We start from the raw sequence: 20,445 nt of genomic DNA on the forward strand, positions 1-20,445 counted from the left end.
TTGTTCACTTGTATCACATTCACTCCATGATTCGGAACTTCATCATTCCATTCATCAGAGTTTCTTCTCTCTTCTCTTCTCTTCCCCATGTTTGCCGCCGTGTTTCTCCCCGCCAACCCTACTGTCTCGCTAGTACCTCATCTTTTGACATGGTATCAGAGCTGGATCTGCTCAAACATCAGCAAAGATTCTCCACTCCAGTGAAGGCAAAGACTGATGGCAGGTTCGTTATCCTCTACTTTATTGGGGTGGCTGTCTTCGACTAGTCATCTCTTCTACTGATACCCAAGATCTTCAGGTACCACCTAGATCAGGACCTCGGAGGTTCAACCACGACTTGGTGACGAGGCCTTCATACTCCTTCTAGCATAGATGCACGGAGCTAGTGGCTTCTCTCCCGAGGTTGTATTTCAGGTTCTCCAATTCACTCTATCTATTGCTCTTTACTGCAAGTTCCCTTTCTGGTGGAAATCTTGGATCTTAGGAATCCTCTACATCTTCTTCGTCCTCTTCTCTTCTTGCCTTGCTCGCTTGGTCAGCATGGAGCCACCTCTCGAGATCGAGTATGGGCATATCCTTATGGTTCTCGGCACCACATAAAGTCCGACATTCCTCCTATGCATTGCATGTTTCCATCATCTTTGTACTAGGGGGCTTGGGCAAGTGAACAATTTTCCCACGCGGAACACTGTCCAAGTGGCACCTGCTGCATGAGCATTCTTCAGCATGTAGCATTGCATCTCCACCTCACTCTTCTCTTGTTTCCCTTTTTGGGCCTGAGAGGGGATGTTGAGAAACCCTTCACCCGCAGTTTGTGTTTTTGCATTTCTGCATTTTGCATTTAGGGTTTGCAGCCCCAAAAAGGGGCACCCTCCTAGACTAACTGTGCCTATTTATAGACCACTCTCTCATTCATTCCTTACAGCTGATTCATTCAATCCGTCACCTCTTCTCTCCAGTCTCTCCACTACCCTCACACCCCTTCAGGAGGACATTGTGGTTCGTGGTTCGTGACTATCTTCATCATCTTCCTTGTGCTACGGCACTCTTGTTCCCTTGTATCACATTCACTCCATGATTCGGAACTTCATCATTCCATTCATCAAAGTCTCTTCTCTCTTCTCTTTTCTTCTCCATGTTTACCGAGTTCACTCCGTGTTCCTCCCCGCCAACCCTACTGTCTCGCTGGCACGTCATTTTTTGACAGGGGGTGGGAGGGATACTCTTGGAATTACTTACTCATCTTGGAAGTTGGGGGAGAGAGAGAGAGAGAGAGAGAGAGAGAGAGTGTGTGTGTGTGTGTGTGTGTGTGTGAGAGAGAGAGAGAGAGAGAAACTTGGAATTATGATAATAAACATAAGGCTTAGGAGTTGGAAGATATTGTATGGTCTAGTCTTCAAAGGCCAAAAATAGCCTGTTTTTTGGTACTTCCTTGATTGGGTTTGCTTTAGTTTTTTAATAAGTAAGACATACGACTACGCTGTTTGGATATATAAAAACGGCTTCCTTTTATTACTCTGTTAAATTGGGTTTGTTAAACTCAATCTTTAGCACATAACAAACAATTCAAAAATCAAATACTTTATTTTATAATAACAGGCAGAATCGAATGCTTTGTCAAATCCATCCTCTCATCTTCCATGTTGATGTTGTTTCTTCGCCGCCCTTTGCTCCACGTTTTAATCCTTATCTTATTCCTTCTCAAATCTTAGTATTAAGGTTTTTTTAAAATCCCATTCCTTTTCAACTCTGTCACACTCTCTCTCCCCAAACCAGTTTGGCTAAAGTCATTTTTACACCTTTTTCTAACTCCTTATGTGCACACGAATATAATTTATATTAAATCTGGAACCACCTCTACAGAAAAGGTTGTATTCGCACTTTTAAAAAAACCGGAATCACAATTTGTAAAAACATAAAAGGGGTTGTTTGTATACGTGTTTTCTCATTGATCAAATCTCTTGAAATTTCTAAAAATATCATCATTTTTTTATAAACCAAAGTTAGACACTGCCGTGTGAGTCACAAGTAAGACCTCTCCATTCAAAATATTGGAAAGAGAAGCAATGGCAAAATCTAATGGTGATGGTTCTCATACATGGAGGATAAAAACTATGTACCATCTCATGCGCAATAACTTATGGGAGTTGTTTGAAGAAGCAAAAGATTATAATGACCCACAATGAAGAAGAAAAAATAATAAGGCACTCCGAATCATTGCATGAGGCCTTTCACATAATATACTCCACCACATCTCAGCCATAAAAGGGGTAAAAGATACATGGGAAGAGCTTGATTAAAAAATTTATTCACAAGTAAAAATTCAAAAATTAATCTCTTGATGAACTTCTTCAAATTTGACCTAAATAATTTTGATTCCCTAACATCACTTATCAACAAATTAAAAGCCTAAAAGTACGACTCTCATCCATCGGAAAAGATATTGAAGAAGATGAAATAATAGTTGTGCTCCTAAATAGTGTTGACAAACTAGACAAAGGCTATAAACAAGTTGCGGCTACACTAAGAAATATACCTAATAGAAAATTCAATGCAATGAAAGCCACTTTGTACATGCAAGAGAGCAAGACAAAGATCCAAGAAACTTCACCGAACCCTATAGTTTCTACACTCTATAGCAAGGGATCTTCAAAGACCGTTTGTAGAACATGCAAGAAAGTTAGACACAAGGAGGAAGACTACTAGAACAAAGGAAAGTCCAAGTGCAAGAATTGCAACAAATTTGAACACACCGAGAAAGAACATTTGAGCCAAAAAGTAAATTTTTTTAAAGAAACAAACTCTAAAAATTGTACTAAAACTCTTAAGTGGAAATTTGTCTACACTTTTGTTTGACACTACATAGGCTAGAGGCCTTGCAGACATTCACGGAAAAAACTACACTCTTAGGTACACCTGTCTATAAGATGAGCTAGGACCAAAGGGGGGGGTGTTAAAATGTATGTATAGTGCTAGAGGCACATGTAACTAAATCCCATAAGCAAAGTGTAAGGTGTGTGCCCAAGCTACAAGGCTACAAATAGATGTACTTCAACCATGAATAATCAAGTTCTTCTCCATTTCATTATGGTCTCATTTTTATTCTTCTCCTCTCCTTAATCCCCTATCTTCTCTATGTTCTACCATGCTTCTAAACAGGTCAACTCTACGAATATGAGGGGCTATTGTGCCCCCCTCAAAGACAAATTAAATGAAGTATGGAAACCGTGATAAGACTCTAGAGAAGAGTTGAGTGTGATGTTGACCATCTCTTCATCAAATATCACCACATCAATACTCAACAACTACTCTCTTAAATCCTATATATAGATAAGGTGATTTGTCATGCTATCACCCTCATCCATGTGTGTACCAAAATCCCAACACGGGATAGAGAATGCAATCTCAAAACTGTCACAAAACAAATGTTGCCAAAAATGCCTCACAAAATGTGCCAAATTTGCACAACAATGCACTGCTATACCTTGGCATGCGTGCCCAAAAATTGAATTTCAATAATTTAATGCTGTAAATCCCCAAATTTGCATAAATTTACAAGCCCAAACTGTACCAACCAGCAAATAAATATTATACATGCACTTGTTTTCTGCCTTAGGATGCATGAAATGCAAAAGACTCAAATTTTCTCAAATAAATTTTGAGAAATTGAAGAAATTTTGTACTTACAGCCTTAAAATTCGACGAACTATTGCCTCGAGATGCAAATTGATAGCAAACAGCAACTTCATGCACCTTTGGATGCATGCCAAACCCAAAAATCACAAAAGCTCCAATTGTCTTGTGAAAACGTCAATGAAATTGCACAATGTCACCAAGTTTGGCAATGATGCACGCAAGACCTCGAATTGGGAAAAAGCCCCAAATTTTCAAGTCCTCAAGTTACGTGCAAAGACCACAAATGTGTTGGTGATGGTCAAACCTTGGGCGGTGGCTCGCGCCTAGTGGTAGAGGCAAGTGAGTATAGGGCAAAAGGCATAGGCAATGCAAGGGGACTAAACATGGCACGGGGCTGAGCATAGGGTAGTGCAGGTGGCATAGGGCAAAGCACAGGTGGCGCAATGTGTAGAGCAAAGTGCAAGAACCATAGGGCAAAGCAAAGCACAAGTGGTGTAGCAGGGCACAAGGCGCAACAAGCTCCTTCCTCTCCTCTTCATTGGCAGCTTAACGGTGGTGGCACGATGGCTTGAGGCCATGACGTGATCTTGCACGGCCAGTGGTGCCAATGGTCATGACCGAGCTACTCTGATACCAAATGTTGGAACTGGCTATACAAGAGAGAGAAACGAAAGATAGTAGACCATGACAGTGAGAGCTAAGAAGAGTGTATTAGTACCATTGAAAATGATTGAATGAAAGTACAACTAATGTCTAAGGTTGACATAACCAACCTTCCACACACTCACTAGAGTTAATTTAACTAACTCTAGGGCCTAGTGTCACCACATTAAAGTCCTAAGACATAAGATGTCCACACCACATTTTGACACTTAACAAGTGTCAATGCACCACACAAGTTACGTTGGGCACTGCCCAGAATTGGCAATTCTAACAAGCACATGAGTGAACCCAAGCTAGTTCATTGGCAAGCTGCTGTGAGAATTTTGCAGTTCCTAAGGGGAAGCCCCAACCTCAATATTTATTATCTAGCAAGTACATGAGATTCAACTTTTGTTCTACAGGGCTAGATAGACTCAAACTCGGCTGGAGATGTTGGTTGCCTTCCTTGCAGGAGCCCCACGACATCAAAACACAACTTTTCCTTGTGCTTTGTAGGTTTTGTGAAGGACATTCCATGACAATGGTATGATGGGTAGGATTGGCTTGGAATGTCAATATGATAGAGACCGTGATGGCCGTGATTGTGAAGATGAATATTACAAATGCTTAAGGATTGATGCAAAGATTGACATGATTGTGCAAATTGAGAGGATCATCGTGAAGACTTACAAGCTCCTGACACAGACCGAGGTGCAAACAATGACCAGCCTCCTTTCCACCCACCATTCCTTGGAGTTTCCATTCTCCCCTCTACCTTCGATGGGGCCGAGGATTCTCATCACTATTATGGCACCATCTATATAGGTGCTTGTCTTTACCACATCTTCCCAAGAAGAAGAAATTGGGTGATAGCAACTATGCCTTTGTTGGGTAGTACAGCCATTCAAGCATGTGTTGGATGAACAACTATGGTGGATGTAGCTCCATTGGGGTTGGGCATCTACAATAGGTCAAAATGATCTAGACCATAACTTACAATCATCTATAGAATGATACAAGTGTTTGGAAATAAACGATGCAATAAAAGAAATCTATATCTAAATGTTGGTAACACAAGAAACTAGCCAATAGTATGAAGGTACACATCATCTAAGAAATTTCCCCCATCAATCAATGTAGCATAGCCTCAAACTCCTCCCATCAAGAGAAGACCCTAGGTGGTGTGAACAATAATCTATTGTATCCTCTCATGCATTTGTCGCTGATATATGTGCCAAGCTCTAGGACACCTAGATTGGCCAAGCTGGACTGCACGATCAATCAGTGTCCCTTGGATGAATGTAAGCCGAGGCTGTGTAGGGGGCTCCTTGGTACTCCTCTCAAGTATAGACTGATTCTAAGAGTGTTTTGAGTACTCCTCATAACGAAATGAGATGTCTCTGGTTAGGCCCTTGATAAACAGGTGTTCTGCCTCTGAGGATGGCCTCTCTCAGTCTTTGTATCTCCAAAAGATAAAGACCAAGCCATCTCTAGTCAGTGTAGTCCATGACAATCAACAATGGCCCAAATCCATCCCTGAACAAACAATGGAAGTGGCTTAGGATCTCATAGTTCATCAAGCATCGGCACATGGGTGCTCCTCTATCTTTAGCTCTCACTGACAAATCCAACATATGCATTCCCCCTAGGGGTTTGGAAGTGTATCTACCAATCTCAATCTCTAGTTGGTGTAAGGAGGTGGGTATCTAGCCAATAACACATCTAATCCCATGTGATAGGTGAGTATCCACATACCTCAGGAGTATAATAAAGCCATCCTCAGTGGTGTGGAGAAAATGGTCTTGGTAGAAAGCCATTTTGTCAGCCATGTCCTCCTAGCCTTGACCTAAATGAGATCCCATCTGATGATCCTACCAATCTTTGAGTGGCTCAAAGTGAGAGATTGTATACCAAGGGAGGCAACCTATCCATGCTAAGACCATGCAACTCAAACCACGATGTCATCAAGCCTTACCAACATGATGTGGAAGGTCTTATCTCGAAAGAGGCAATGTCTAATCCCATATAAAAGATTCTAATAGGAGATATACAAAGAAGGAAGATATTTCCAACTGAGTTTGAATATGGCATGTTCTACCAATAAGCTCTAGACCCCGTAGTTGGACATGGTTCACACACACGTGTATGGCCACACTCCTTCACTCACCCCTAAAGCTCAGTCCTAGAAGCACGGAGGCCTGAGGCCATTGTATTATCATTCTTCCATTTTGAGTTTTGGAGTTCATTCATTGCTAATGTATGTTGCACTTTCTATTGTTTCTAGTGCAAACCCTAACATTTCTTCGCGTGGTATTAGAGCAGTCATAGGGTTTCATTGCAGTTTCTTCACAACACAATCTATATTAGCTAGAGGTGTCAACTGAGAAGGAAGTAATATCAATTGACCCAACCAAAATACGATATCTACCTACAAGAGTGGCTACCTCTCCAAAACGTCCAAGTAATCAAAGGATTTTTAGGACTCATAGGATGGTACCGAATCTTTACTAGAGATTATGCTTTAATTACAGTGCCACTCACTAAGTTACTCAAGAAACAAACTGGAATAGTGTGGATAGCCAAGGAGCATGATGGCTTTGACAAACTAAATGAATGTCTCACCACTGCTCATGTTTTGAAGCTCCCAGATTTCCCCCACGAATTTGAAGTTGTTACTGAAGCCAGGATAATACCACCGGGACGTATCCTCACTAAGAAGGATTTTGAATTTCTTGCTTCCACTTTGCCCAATCTAACCATATCTATAGTAGTGCTCAAAGCTGGCCAAGGCACAGGAACCTCTGAAACAAGCAAAGTAGTTGGATCTAGAGTCCCAAAACCACTTACATGCACAATAGCCTTCTCTTCTTTCTTATTAGCCTCCTCCATGTGACCCATCTTGCCCATGTGTGAAATACATCACACCTTCTTTTGAGCCTCAAGCTTATCTTGGGACAAAAGACGAGACTCATCATGTGGTTTGGAGTGTAAACTATTGCAAGAAAGACATTTGACTAATATCCAAAAGCTGATCATCCAATTGGCAATGATTGTGCAACACGTGGATAGAACTATGCAAGTCAGACCTGTAAAAAAGGTGAATCGCCTTTTTTTTTGGCAAAAGAAAGTTCATCTCGTGCACCCAAATGTGCACCAATATACCATCATAGCCTCCTGGAAAAGTTAGAAATATCTGCAGCTTCAAGAGCTCATCATGCTCCTTGATCATCAATGTCTCATTGGCTGGAAAAGTGACTCCATTGTGAGGCACTAGAGTACCAGTAACTCTACCTCCTAGTGGTAACTAAATACTGAGTGTTGATATAGTATACCTTGGAGATGTTGACAACTTTCACCATCGTGGCATAGCATTTGTCTAGCACCAACTTTCCCATCTTGCTATAAAGGATGAAGTAAAAAACGTCGCTCATGCGGACACTATGTTAGAGTGGGCATTCATAAATGAAGAACTTATTATCATTCAAGTTTACATTCTTGTATCTCAATGGCTGATTGTCCACACATGATACATTGACAACAATGCTTCTAAGCACATCACCTCATGTGAAGGTGGGTTGTTTATTTGCAAAATATACACGAGACTTCTCATGCAATCAATGAGATGGGCATTGAAAAAGATCTATCCTCATAAGCAGTCACATAAGACCCTCTAACCCTCAATCTTCAAAGCAGAGTCTCGAAAGGCAAGACACGCCATTATTGGATGAATTATAAGGACAGGTTGAGACTCATCGGCTGTGCTCTCCTGCATACCCCTTTTCTAGATGTCATTCAGTTGCTTTTCATTGTGAAGCTGATAAGAGATGACCTTCTTCCCTTCTTTCCACAATGCCCAACAACATGATATGTATGTCCAACTAATTTGAAGCAGCTGAATCCATTTAGAATAAAATTTCAGGAGCATAATTCAATCATGACTAATCTTTCATGAGCAAGGCAGCACAAGATTTACACGTCTTACTGATATTCATTGTATGCACTAGTTCAGCAAGCATACCCAAGGTCGCACAAACAAATTGATTACAAAGGAGGAATAGGGGACTTGGTTACCTATAAACACATTTGGAACAGTGGATTGTCCTGTAAGGTTTTGTAAAGCTCCTTGTACTTGGGCCTCATCAGCTGCATCATCAACATGTTAACAAAAGATGCTTATAAAAATTGATATGCTCCAAATCTCGAACCAACCCCTTGATTTCCAATGTTATTCACATAAAATTTATAAACAAGAATGAAAGGACTACTTGAAACTCCAAAAGGAGCACTACACGATCAACTTAGGCTTATGAATAATTATAGCAAACAAGGCCTAAAAGTACTTATGGCAAACCAAACCACTTGTGGAGAGAGAGAGAGAGAGAGAGAGAGAGAGAGAGATTCTCTTGTACATTTGCTGTAATTAATACAACTAGTCTTTATGGGGGGAGAGAGAGAGTCAAGAGATTCAAAGTTCTTAACAGAAAAAGGCTGCCACTAGATGCTTCAGGTGTACTCCAATCACGTGACTTTAATTTCATGAAAGATGCAATTATGTCATCAAAGAATGCTCCACTGTCACAACTCTATAAAAACAGAATTTGTATCCTTTTTCATTAATTTGTCTATATAATGATTTATTAAATTTATTTCCTTTGCACTAATTAGATATAAAGAAAAGTGCATTGGAGCTAGCCACTGATGAGTGGTCACAGGTTATGGTGGACCCACGCGGTGGGTTAAAGAAAAGATAGTTCACACTTCCACCTATATGACCCGATTGGGCGCCTGTGACTAGAACTCACGCATATCAGGGTTAGACTCGCACAAAGAAAGGATTGATGCCTTGAAGTGTGGGCTAGATCCACCAGAACAAACAGTTACAATCAACAAGATGGCTATAATGTGCATGTGTGGGCTGAAAGCTTGAAATGCACATTTCTTTGCATAGGAAAGTCACATGAAGATTCGGATACCATTTTTGCGATGTACACGGAAAAAGCTTTCATATGACACCCATATTGGGGGGGTCCCTAAATTTTAGGAGATCCCTAAATTTTAGGAGGTCCCTAAAATTTAGGAGCCTCGAATTAGTCTAAAAATGCTAGTCCTAAAAAGTAAGGATGTCATTCTAAAAATAGTAAGTTCTGTACTCTGACTGTGCTTACTAAATTTGGTTGTTTCTATTCTTGACAGTATTCAACCCAAAAAGGAAGGCCATAGAGAAGAGACAAGTGTCAAGACACTTGTCACACAAGTTTCCAAGTGTCCCACCACTTGTCACATCTCATGACATGTGGCTGGACACTTGTCTTGTGCTACTCCACTTTCCCCTTTTGTACTAGCTCTTCCCTCTCCTATAAATAAGAGCTCGTTTTTCTTCATTCAATATCATTTTTCTTTGCTGTAAACTCATGTACAGCACCCACAGATAGCCAGAAATTGGCCCCATCCATCCCCATCATCATCCCCCACTTCTCCATTATCAAATTCCTCCATATTCCCTCTTCTATCACTGCTGTTTTACAAGACAGCAAGCTTGTAAATTCATTACAGCACCTCCTTCTCGAGCTCTATCTTCCATTTTAGCAACAAGAAGCAAGCCCTATCCATGTACTGCTGATCAACGATGGAGAAAGGCTGAATTTCCCTTTTTCTTCTCTCATACTGTAAAGAAATCAGTTCTTGTCATTGCATAATAGATAATGCATGTGTGTTTGTACATCTTTGCATGATCTTGTGAGAGTGAGAATTACTTCTTCTCACTCTCAGGTTGATTGTAACTGAGCTCTTCCTTAAGGGACTTGGGTTGAGCAGAAATACATTCCTTCGGGGGGAGGGGTTGCCCATCTTCAACCCTCAATCTTGTCTCCATTACTTTTACATTTTCAATGGCTGTAATTTTGTGAGTAATTTTTATTTTCAGCTTTAAGTGTTCATTCTCTTTTATATTAAATCTCGAAAACAAGCGAATATCATAATTGTTAAGCATACTACGTTGTTCGGGGCATTTACAGTGGTATCAGAGCTTTGGCTCGGTCCTCACCCCCAACACTGGTAGTGCTTACAACTATAAGTTTGTTTGTTTTCAACCCTTGCATTGAGTGCTTGAGCATTTTTTTTTCTTAAGAGTCTCAATGGATCAATCGAGTGCTATCCTTCAAGCCATTCAAAGTCTTAGAGAGGAGAATCAGCAAATTCGTGAGCAACTTCTCAAACTAGAAAAAGTTAAGAATCCCAAAGAATTCAAGGAAATAAGCCCATCTACTTCAAGGAGACAAAGCCATACCAATGAAAGGAGCCGATCAAGAAGTCCAACTACTTCTAAGAGGCAGTGCCATTCTACTTCAAGACAAAGAAAGAGATCGCGTCGAAGCTCATCCTCTTCTTCAAAGTCATCTGGCGCCTATTCTGATGGATCCTCTTCTAGTAACGAAGACTCACACCCTTCTCGTGGAAGACCTCATCATCGTCAAAGGCGTCGACATTCTTCACCCTCGTCTCCATCTTCATCCCCATCAAGCACTTCATCATTTTCAACCTCAAGATCCGAGCATGGACGAAAGCATAAGAAGAAGAAGAAGACTAAGTCACTATCTCAACTTGAAAAGAAGATCAAGTTCAGTATGTATGATGGTTCCCGAAATCCTGATCTTCTTCTGAAGTTTATTCGTCAATTTCAAATTTTGTATGGTCGTGACAAGTATAAAGAAAAAGAAAAGATTAAGTTTGCAGCTTTACATTTAACCGACTTAGCCCATACTTGGTGGACGGGGTGGGAATTTGATCATGCTGCCCCAAAATCATGGCGGTCCTTTGTTCGCCTGATACAAAGCCAATTTCTTCCTGTTCATTTCAAAAGAGATGTAAAAATGGAATGGGATCGGCTTTGGCAAAGGAAAAATGAGTCACTTGGTGACTATACCAAGAGATTTTGGGAGCTACTTTTGAAGGTCCAACATTTCAAGAAGATCAGCAGTTCGGAAAAGCTTAGGAAGTTTCAAGGAGGTTTGCATTTTAAACTTCGTACTGCTCTTAATCATTATCATTGTTCTAGTCTCAGGGAACTCATTGACCATGCTGAGAAATGGGAAATGGAGCACAATGGCAACAAATCATTCCAAAAGAATGATAACAAGAGAGTAGCTGACGATGAGGAGTATTCAGCCCCAAATGAAGGACAAAAACAGCGGCAAAAGCAGCCATCAAATCAAAAGAAGATGAAGCCCTATGCACCTCCTAATGCTCCTCAATTTCGCTCCAATCTATACCCACAAGCAAAGCAACTTTCCGAAGAAGAAAAGCAACGCTTCATGAAAGAAGGGAAGTGCTTTAAACGTAGACAAACACGCCACATAGCAAAGCAATGTCCAAACAAGGGACAAAGCAAGGTTTCTGACAACAAGCCTAAGCCGCCAGTGAAAATCAATGCTATCAGTGATATAATTGCAAACACAACTCACACTCCAGAGACGCGCAAATTATTAAAAGCTTGGGGACAGTTGCAAGGTAAGCAAGCACTATTCTTGATAGATCTTGGGGCGAATGAAAATATCATTTCCTTGCAATTAGCTAAAGAGCTTGGATTAAAGAATGAAGAAATGGACACTCCGGCAGAAGTTCGCCAAGCTTTAAATGCTGATGAAGGTGACACAGTGAAGACTGTGATACCCTACATTGGCAAGCTCAAGTTTCAAATTCAAGGCTACAGTGACGAAGATACCTTCTATATTAGAGACCTTGATGGTTGCGATGTGATTCTTGGCATGCCCTGGAATCATAGAGTAGATTCAACCATCTTCTCTCAGAAAAAGAAGGTAGAACTCACCAACAAAGGCAAGAAGTACGAGATCCAAGCTGGAGTTTCTGGAGACACCATACCTATGGTAAGCCATATGCAAGTCTCTAGAGCAATTAAGGATTGTGTTCAATGTTGTCTGCTTTATGTCACTGATGTAAAAGATAATATGAATGCTGAAAACCAAGAGCAACATCAGCTCTTGGAAAAGTATAAAGATTGTTTTTTGGAAGATCTTCCTTATCAGCTTCCCCCAGAAAGGCCAGAAGACCATCATATTGATATTATCCCGGGCAGTTCTCCTCCTAATATAGCACCATACCGTGTGAGCCGTCCTCAACAAGAAGAAATCAGAAAGCAAGTCGAAGACCTACTCAACCGTGGGCTAATTAGGCCAAGTAGCTCACCATTTTGTTCACCGGTTCTTCTTGTTCAAAAGAAAGATGGCATATTCAGGATGTGCATTGATTATCGAGCCCTCAACAAAATCACTGTGAAGAATCGGTTTCCTATTCCCAAAATTAAAGACATTTTGGATCGTCTAGGAGGCTCAAAGGTTTTCAGCCACATTGATCTAAAGAGTAGTTATCATCAAATTAGGGTAATACCACAAGATGTACACAAAACTGCTTTCCGCACTTCATACGGTCTTTATGAATTCTTGGTGGTTCCTTTCGGATTAACCAATGCACCAGCCACCTTTAATCGAATGATGGAGCGCATCTTTAGAGAGCATCGACAATATGTCGGTACTTTCTTTGATGATATTCTTGTCTTTAGCAAGAATAAAGAGGAGCATCATCAACACTTGGAAATTGTTCTACAATTACTACAACAAAATCAACTCTTGGTAAATGGTAACAAGAGTGAATTTTTCATGCATAAAATAAATTACCTTGGGCATGTCATCTCTTCTGAAGGGATTCAGATGGATCCTGAAAAGATCAGGATAATCCAAGAATGGCCTCATCTTCATGATGTACATGAGGTGCGATCGTTTCTTGGCTTATGTTCTTATTACCGTCGCTTCATCAAGCATTTTGCACATATGGCTTCTCCACTTCATGACCTTACAAAGAAGAAGATCTCTTTCCAATGGAAGGAAAAAGAGAAGGCAGCCTTCACAAGGCTGAAAACAGCTCTTACTTCTGGACCTGTTCTTATCATTCCAGATCTGGTAAAACCATTTGTGGTGGAAGCAGATGCTTGCGGTGATTGTATTGGTGCAGTGGTAAATCAAGAAGGCCATGCCGTAGCCTTTGAAAGCCGCCGTCTAAATGATGTGGAGAAAAGGTATGACATTTATGAAAAGGAGCTCTTAGCAGTGGTTCATGCTTTAAAGATATGGAAACATTATCTTTTAGGCAATGAATTCCTTATTAAAACTGATCATCAAAGCTTGAAGTATTTCAAGACTCAAAAGCATTTGCAGGAGAAACATGCAAAATGGGAAAATTTCTTGTCTATGTTTCATTTTCAAATTATGTACACTCCAGGGAAACAAAATGTAGTTGCTGATACACTTTCTAGAGTGCCTCGCATTGCAACTATTACAGTGGCTCATCATGAAGATTTTCAACCGATGAAAAATACTTATGATGAAGATACTGATTTTGCAGCAATTTGGTCAAATTTACAGCAAGGAGGTTCTCATCCAGATTATTCCATCAAAGACGCTTACCTTCTCATGAACAATCGCCTTTGTGTCACTCTTCCTGTTCGACATAAGGTGCTTAAAGAAAGTCATGAACCCCCTTATGCAGGGCATAGAGGTAGGGCAGCCACTCTAAGTGCAATTGAGCGCTACTTTTATTGGCCAACATTACGAAGAGATACACATAGCTTCATTGAGGCTTGTCTGGTATGCCAAAAATCCAAATATGATAGGCAGAAGATTCCAGGATTGTTGCAACCTCTTCCAGTGCCCAAAGATCCATGGGAATCTATCACAATGGATTTCATCTCAGGTATTCCAAGAACACCTAAAGGTCATGATATGATTTGGGTCATAATTGATAGATTCAGCAAACAATCACATTTTATTCCATGTCATAAAACATTGAAATCCGCACAAGCTGCAAGACTTTTCATTCAACATATCTTCAGATTACATGGTATGCCTTGTGAGATCATTTCAGATAGAGACTCCAAATTCACAAGTAACTTTTGGCATGCTTTATTTGAGAATTTGGGAACCACTTTAAAGTTCTCATCAGCTTTTCATCCTCAAACTGACGGCCAAACAGAGGTGATGAATCTCACTCTTTTGGATATGTTGAAAGCTTATGTTAGTGAACATAAGTCACAATGGGAGAAATATCTTGCATTATTGGAGTTTGCTTACAACAATACAGTGCACTCATCCACAGGGAAAGCTCCAAATGAAATAGTACAGGGTAAAGTGATTCCTCCTCCAATTATTCGCACTAAAGATAAGATTTTTGCTGCTGATGAGTTTGCTTCAGATTTAAAAACCACAATGGATCAAGTTCGAGCCACTATCAAAGTTGCCCAAGAGCGACAAAAGAAGCAAGCAAATAAACGAAGAAGACCTTCGGCTTTTGAAAAAGGTCAATATGTCTTGCTAAAGTTTGATAAAAGCAGGCTCAAACAAGGTTCTGGTCAAAATTCATCTTTTCCAAAGCTCTCCAGTAGATACTTTGGACCCTTCAAAGTAATTGAGAAAATAAATGAAGTTTCTTATCAACTTGAGCTTCCTGCTCATTGGAAAATACACAACGCTTTTCATATAAGTTTGCTAAAACCTTACATAGGACCAGAACCAAAGGAACCCATTACTGAAGATCCCCCAGAAGTTGAAGAAACAGAGCAACTCTTGGAACCTGAAAAGATTTTGTTTCTCAAGGATCGAACCACGAGAAGTGGCCTTGTGACACGAAAATTCTTACTAAAATTCAAAAATCTACCCACAACAGATGCACAGTGGATAGATGAAAAATTCATGAAGGATTACCCAAATATTCTACAGCAATATCAAGAAGCTTTTCAGCTCAGAACAGCTGAATAAAAGCCAGACGGCTGTCACGACTCTATAGAAACAGAATTTGTATTTTTTTTCATTAATTTGTCTATATAATGATTTATTAAATTTATTTCCTTTGCACTAATTAGATATAAAGAAAAGTGCATTGGAGCTAGCCACTGATGAGTGGTCACAAGTTATGGTGGACCCACGCGGTGGGTTAAAGAAAAGATAGTTCACACTTCCACCTATATGACCCGATTGGGCGCCTGTGACTAGAACTCACGCATATCAGGGTTAGACTCGCACACAGAAAGGATTGATGCCTTGAAGTGTGGGCTAGATCCACCAGAACAAACAGTTATAATCAACAAGATGGCTATAATGTGCATGTGTGGGCTGAAAGCTTGAAATGCACATTTCTTTGCATAGGAAAGTCACATGAAGATTCGGATACCATTTTTGCAATGTACACGGAAAAAGCTTTCATATGACACCCATATTGGGGGGGTCCCTAAATTTTAGAAGATCCCTAAAATTTAGGAGCCTCGAATTAGCCTAAAAATGCTAGTCCTAAAAAGTAAGGATGTCATTCTAAAAATAGTAAGTTCTGTACTCTGACTGTGCTTACTAAATTTGGTTGTTTCTATTCTTGACAGTATTCAACCCAAAAAGGAAGGCCATAGAGAAGAGACAAGTGTCAAGACACTTGTCACACAAGTTTCCAAGTGTCCCACCACTTGTCACATCTCATGACATGTGGCTGGACACTTGTCTTGTGCTACTCCACTTTCCCCTTTTGTACTAGTTCTTCCCTCTCCTATAAATAAGAGCTCGTTTTTCTTCATTCAATATCATTTTTCTTTGCTGTAAACTCATGTACAGCATCCACAGATAGCCAGAAATTGGCCCCATCCATCCCCATCATCATCCCCCACTTCTCCATTATCAAATTCCTCCATATTCCCTCTTCTATTACTCCTGTTTTACAAGACAGCAAGCCTATAAATTCATTACAGCACCTCCTTCTCGAGCTCTATCTTCCATTTTAGTAACAAGAAGCAAGCCCTATCCATGTACTGCTGATCAACGATGGAGAAAGGCTGAATTTCCCTTTTTCTTCTCTCATACTGTAAAGAAATCAATTCTTGTCATTGCATAATAGATAATGCATGTGTGTTTGTACATCTTTGCATGATCTTGTGAGAGTGAGAATTACTTCTTCTCACTCTCAGGTTGATTGTAACTGAGCTCTTCCTTAAGGGACTTGGGTTGAGCAGAAATACATTCCTTCGGGGGGGGGGGGGGGGGGGTTGTCCATCTTCAACCCTCAATCTTGTCTCCATTACTTTTACATTTTCATGGCTGTAATTTTGTGAGTAATTTTTATTTTCAGCTTTAAGTGTTCATTCTCTCTTATATTAAATCTCGAAAACAAGCGAATATCATAATTGTTAAGCATACTACGTTATTCGGGGCGTTTACATCCACAAAATTTTCTACATTGTTGGATGATTTGGCCATCATGCAATTGAAGGTGGGAGATCAATCAAGATGAATGGCATGACCAAAACTTGTGCAAGTTGAAGTTGGTTTGGAGAGCTATGTTTGGAAATCCTCCAATGTATGTGAATCTAATGATGACCACTTTTTATAGAATGGGGATGATAGTAGTGGGAACTCTTACCGTCATCGAAAATAAATATCAAAACTATTACAATTCTCTTGGGAGAATTATTGTAAAACAAATCTTGTAGGCATGTGAAACCACTCATTAATGGATTGTTTATCTAGTATTAAGTAAGCGGCTCGCATATGTTTGAATAGACACTAGTGTGTAATGGGAACAACCGGGACGGGGTCATGGATGGGGCGGCAGCCAAAAGTAGGGGATGGAGGAGGAGACAGCACACATAAAATACCCCCAAAAAAGGTCCCTTCTCAAAAACATCCCCTATCAACTGTCCCTGATAATTGACGGCCAAGATGGGGGGGCAGCTGTTGGGGATAGGACAAAGGACGTCCGCCATCCCATTTTGGTATCCCCTTCAGCAGATCTGTCCAGGACAGCATTTTGAAATTTCGGGGGTCCGAGACGGCCGTTCATTGTTACTATGGATGCCATCTTTGTTACATCCTTGGACATCCAGATGGGTGATAGTGGTATTGGTCACAGCGGTCATAAAGTGACTTAGCACTTAGAGCACTTTAGAATTAGGGCACTGATTCCTATTTACAGGACTCAAGGTTTCTATTGAGGTGACGCTTGTGCACAAAGGTCTTCGATGGTACTTGATTGGAGCCCAAGGAGCTGCCACTCCAAGGCCATGGCACACCATCACCAATAATCAAAACCTTGTGACCCAAATAGGCAACAACAATTTGTTTAATATTAGCATTTGATGTTTATGTGACATTTAATGTTGTCATAGCATTAGCATTTAATGTTAATATCAATGTCACAATTGATTTTAATGTTACTCCTACTTTAATATTAATAACATTAGTCTTTGCATTTATGTTGGAAATTGTGATCCCAATTGATGTTGGGGTAAGAGAAGCAAAGAAATGTATAGAGAAGAGAGAAGAACCACAGGATGAGGAGCAAGAACAAGAGGACTTATTTATGGCACAACTCCTCAATATGGTTGGCTCTTTCCAACAGCTTATAAAGAATCCTCAGATGCAAAAAAAATTTAAGTCACATAATGAGGATTCTCAAGCTGAGTCATCGCATCATACCATGGAGCGCTCAAAAACGCAAACCTCTAATATGCGTGAGCATGTGGAAAAGACACCAAACATGGAGACAGGTCCAATGCAACAAGAAGCACGAGTACAAGACCAAGGAGTGAATGGTCAAGGCAGTAATGCACAAGTGGCACAGCAGACTATTCCTCCTCAGTTTGCTACTTATCCTGGTTACTTTGGTGGTGGGTCATTTTTTCAAGCAATGGCTAGATTACCCACGGTTATCAAGGATACTTGCCTAGAGGGCCACCAGGATGATGCCTATTGAGGCAGTGAACCCACTTTATGCTAATATTGGCCTACAACCCCGTTATCAGACTTTGTAGAGTCCTTATTTGATGCGTGGAGTACAAAATGCAGCGGCTGGTTTTTTCAGCCTAGTGGGCATATGGCAGCTAAGACAAGTGAAATGAATGCTGACAATGCGCCTTAGGGACTACCCTTTTTACAGCCACCTGTCTATGATAACCTAACACCAAAAAGTGCAAAGCCTAAAGACTATAAAGAGGGTGGCCAGGCATTAAAGTTTGAAACCTTCAATGGTATGCAAGATAAGCTGAAAGCTTTGACATTTATACAGCAGTTTGATGCAGCTTACACTGGAGGGAATTTTACTAAGACTTCTAAGGTGCGGAAGGCTGCAACGTATTTGAAAGGTAATGCTTTGTAGTGGTGGAACATATTGTTGATGCAAGGATATGCACCTGCCACTTGGGTCCATTTCAAATAGTTTTTTGCAGCCTCATGGTTAACTAACACGTTTGAAGTAGATGTCATGACTGCATGGAATAAATTGGACGCAACAAATTGTACGGATTTAGAAGAGTACAATAAGAAATTTTGGGAAGCACTTTTGCCCGTGAGTTCTTACAGGACAGTGCCCCAGTCAGAACAAATTGAAAAGTACTATTGTGGTTTGCCCAAAGCCATCAAGGATTATTGTACCAAGACTAGGGTTACAAATATAGTACAGTTAATTGAAAATGCTGGTATGGCAAATGCATTGTTGAAAGGAAAAGCTGACAGCTTTAAAGGCACTAAAAAGAAGGATTCTCAGTTTAAGCAGAATCCTAGCAAGAAGAACAAGCAATTTCCAGCAAAGACCAGCTTTACAAAGAAGTCTTTTTGGAAGAAAAGATTTCAGCAACAACCTCGGACTTCTTTTAAACAGGGCAAAGGACAGAAGAGGCCACTTTTTGGCAAATCATTTGAAGAAAAAAAGGCTTTAATGATGGTTGGGAAATACTTTATATGTGAACAAAAAGGCCATATTGCTTCTAAGTGCCCACAGCAATCTTCTAAAGATGCGGAGAATAAAGATGTGCCAAGTAAAAAGAAGCCCAGCATTGACTTAGTGCCTGATATAGTGGGAGATCAATCAGCTGATGATGCTACAGAATTGTGCAGAGCTTGGGGAAAGATCAGAGATTCCACAGTGCTTATTTTCTTTGATCCTGGAGCTCGTGCAAACTTTATCTCACTGGCATTGGCAGCTAAGCTCGGTATACGTCCCGAGGAAATGGGACCAGTTGGACAAGCTGATTTGGCATGCCCAAGACATACTGAACCTATCACCCCCATTCTTGGCGAACTCCGTATGCACATTTAGAGCTATGTGGACACAAAGGAGTTCCATATTATGCATTTAGAGGGCTGTGATGTTCTGTTGGGTATTCCATGGTGCCACAAGAAGCATGCTATCTTGGATACTTACAATAGAACAATTACTCTTGTACATAGGGACAAGACTCATATGTTAGATGAGAAGCTTAAAGAAGAGTCTATCCCAGTTGTTTTTGCTTCTGCAATTACTTCTATAATGAAAAATCGTATTTCTGCGTACTTGGTTTTTGCAAAGCAAGTTAATGAAGTTGACAGTAATGTGTCTGTACTAGATGAAAGTAGAAGGGTTTTCTTGCATAAATTCAGTGATTGTTTCTCAGATTCATTACTAGGAGAGTTACCCCTTGAGAGGCCTGAAGATCATACCTTAGATCTTATTCCAGGGACTAGTCCACCCAATAGGCCATATTACAGGGTCAGTCCAGCACAACAAAAAGAGATTATGACACAAGTTAATGAGCTTTTAGAGAAGGGACTAATTCAGCCCAGTAGTTCTCCGTTTTGTTCACTTGTGTTGCTAGTTCAGAAAAAGGACGGCTCTTGGCAAATGTGTATTGACTACAGAGCCTTGAATGACAACATGATCAAGAATAGATTTTCGATTCCGAGGATAGATGACATTATTGATCGATTACAGGGAACATGAATGTTTAGCAGGATAGATTTGAAAAGTGGGTTGTAAACGCCCCGAACAACGTAGTATGCTTAACAATTATGATATTCGCTTGTTTTCGAGATTTAATATAAAAGAGAATGAACACTTAAAGCTAAAAATGAAAATTACTCACAAAATTACAGCCATGAAAATGTAAAAGTAATGGAGACAAGATTGAGGGTTGAAGATGGGCAACCCCCCCCCGAAGGAATGTATTCTTGCTCAACCCAAGTCCCTTAGGGAAGAGCTCAGTTACAATCAACCTGAGAGTGAGAAGAAGTAATTCTCACTCTCACAAGATCATGCAAAGATGTACAAACACACATGCATTATCTATTATGCAATGATAAGAACTGATTT

General features: G+C 40.3%; 1 protein-coding gene across 3 annotated transcripts in view; it reads right to left on the reverse strand.

The window, feature by feature from the left end:
* LOC148021493 (glutaredoxin-like) overlaps positions 1-20,445 on the reverse strand; it is a 72,138-nt gene that overhangs the window by 12,617 nt on the left and 39,076 nt on the right. For all 3 annotated transcript variants that reach the window (XM_087696903.1, XM_087696902.1, XM_087696901.1), the window contains exon 3: positions 8,350-8,421. In XM_087696903.1, the coding sequence (XP_087553029.1) occupies positions 8,350-8,421 (72 nt within the window). The remainder of the gene's footprint in view (positions 1-8,349; positions 8,422-20,445) is intronic.

Source organism: Lygodium microphyllum, chromosome 17 (genome assembly GCF_053477565.2).
Source record: "Lygodium microphyllum isolate KBCC chromosome 17, Lygodium_microphyllum_v1.1.10, whole genome shotgun sequence".
Classification (NCBI taxonomy): Eukaryota; Viridiplantae; Streptophyta; class Polypodiopsida; order Schizaeales; family Lygodiaceae; genus Lygodium; species Lygodium microphyllum.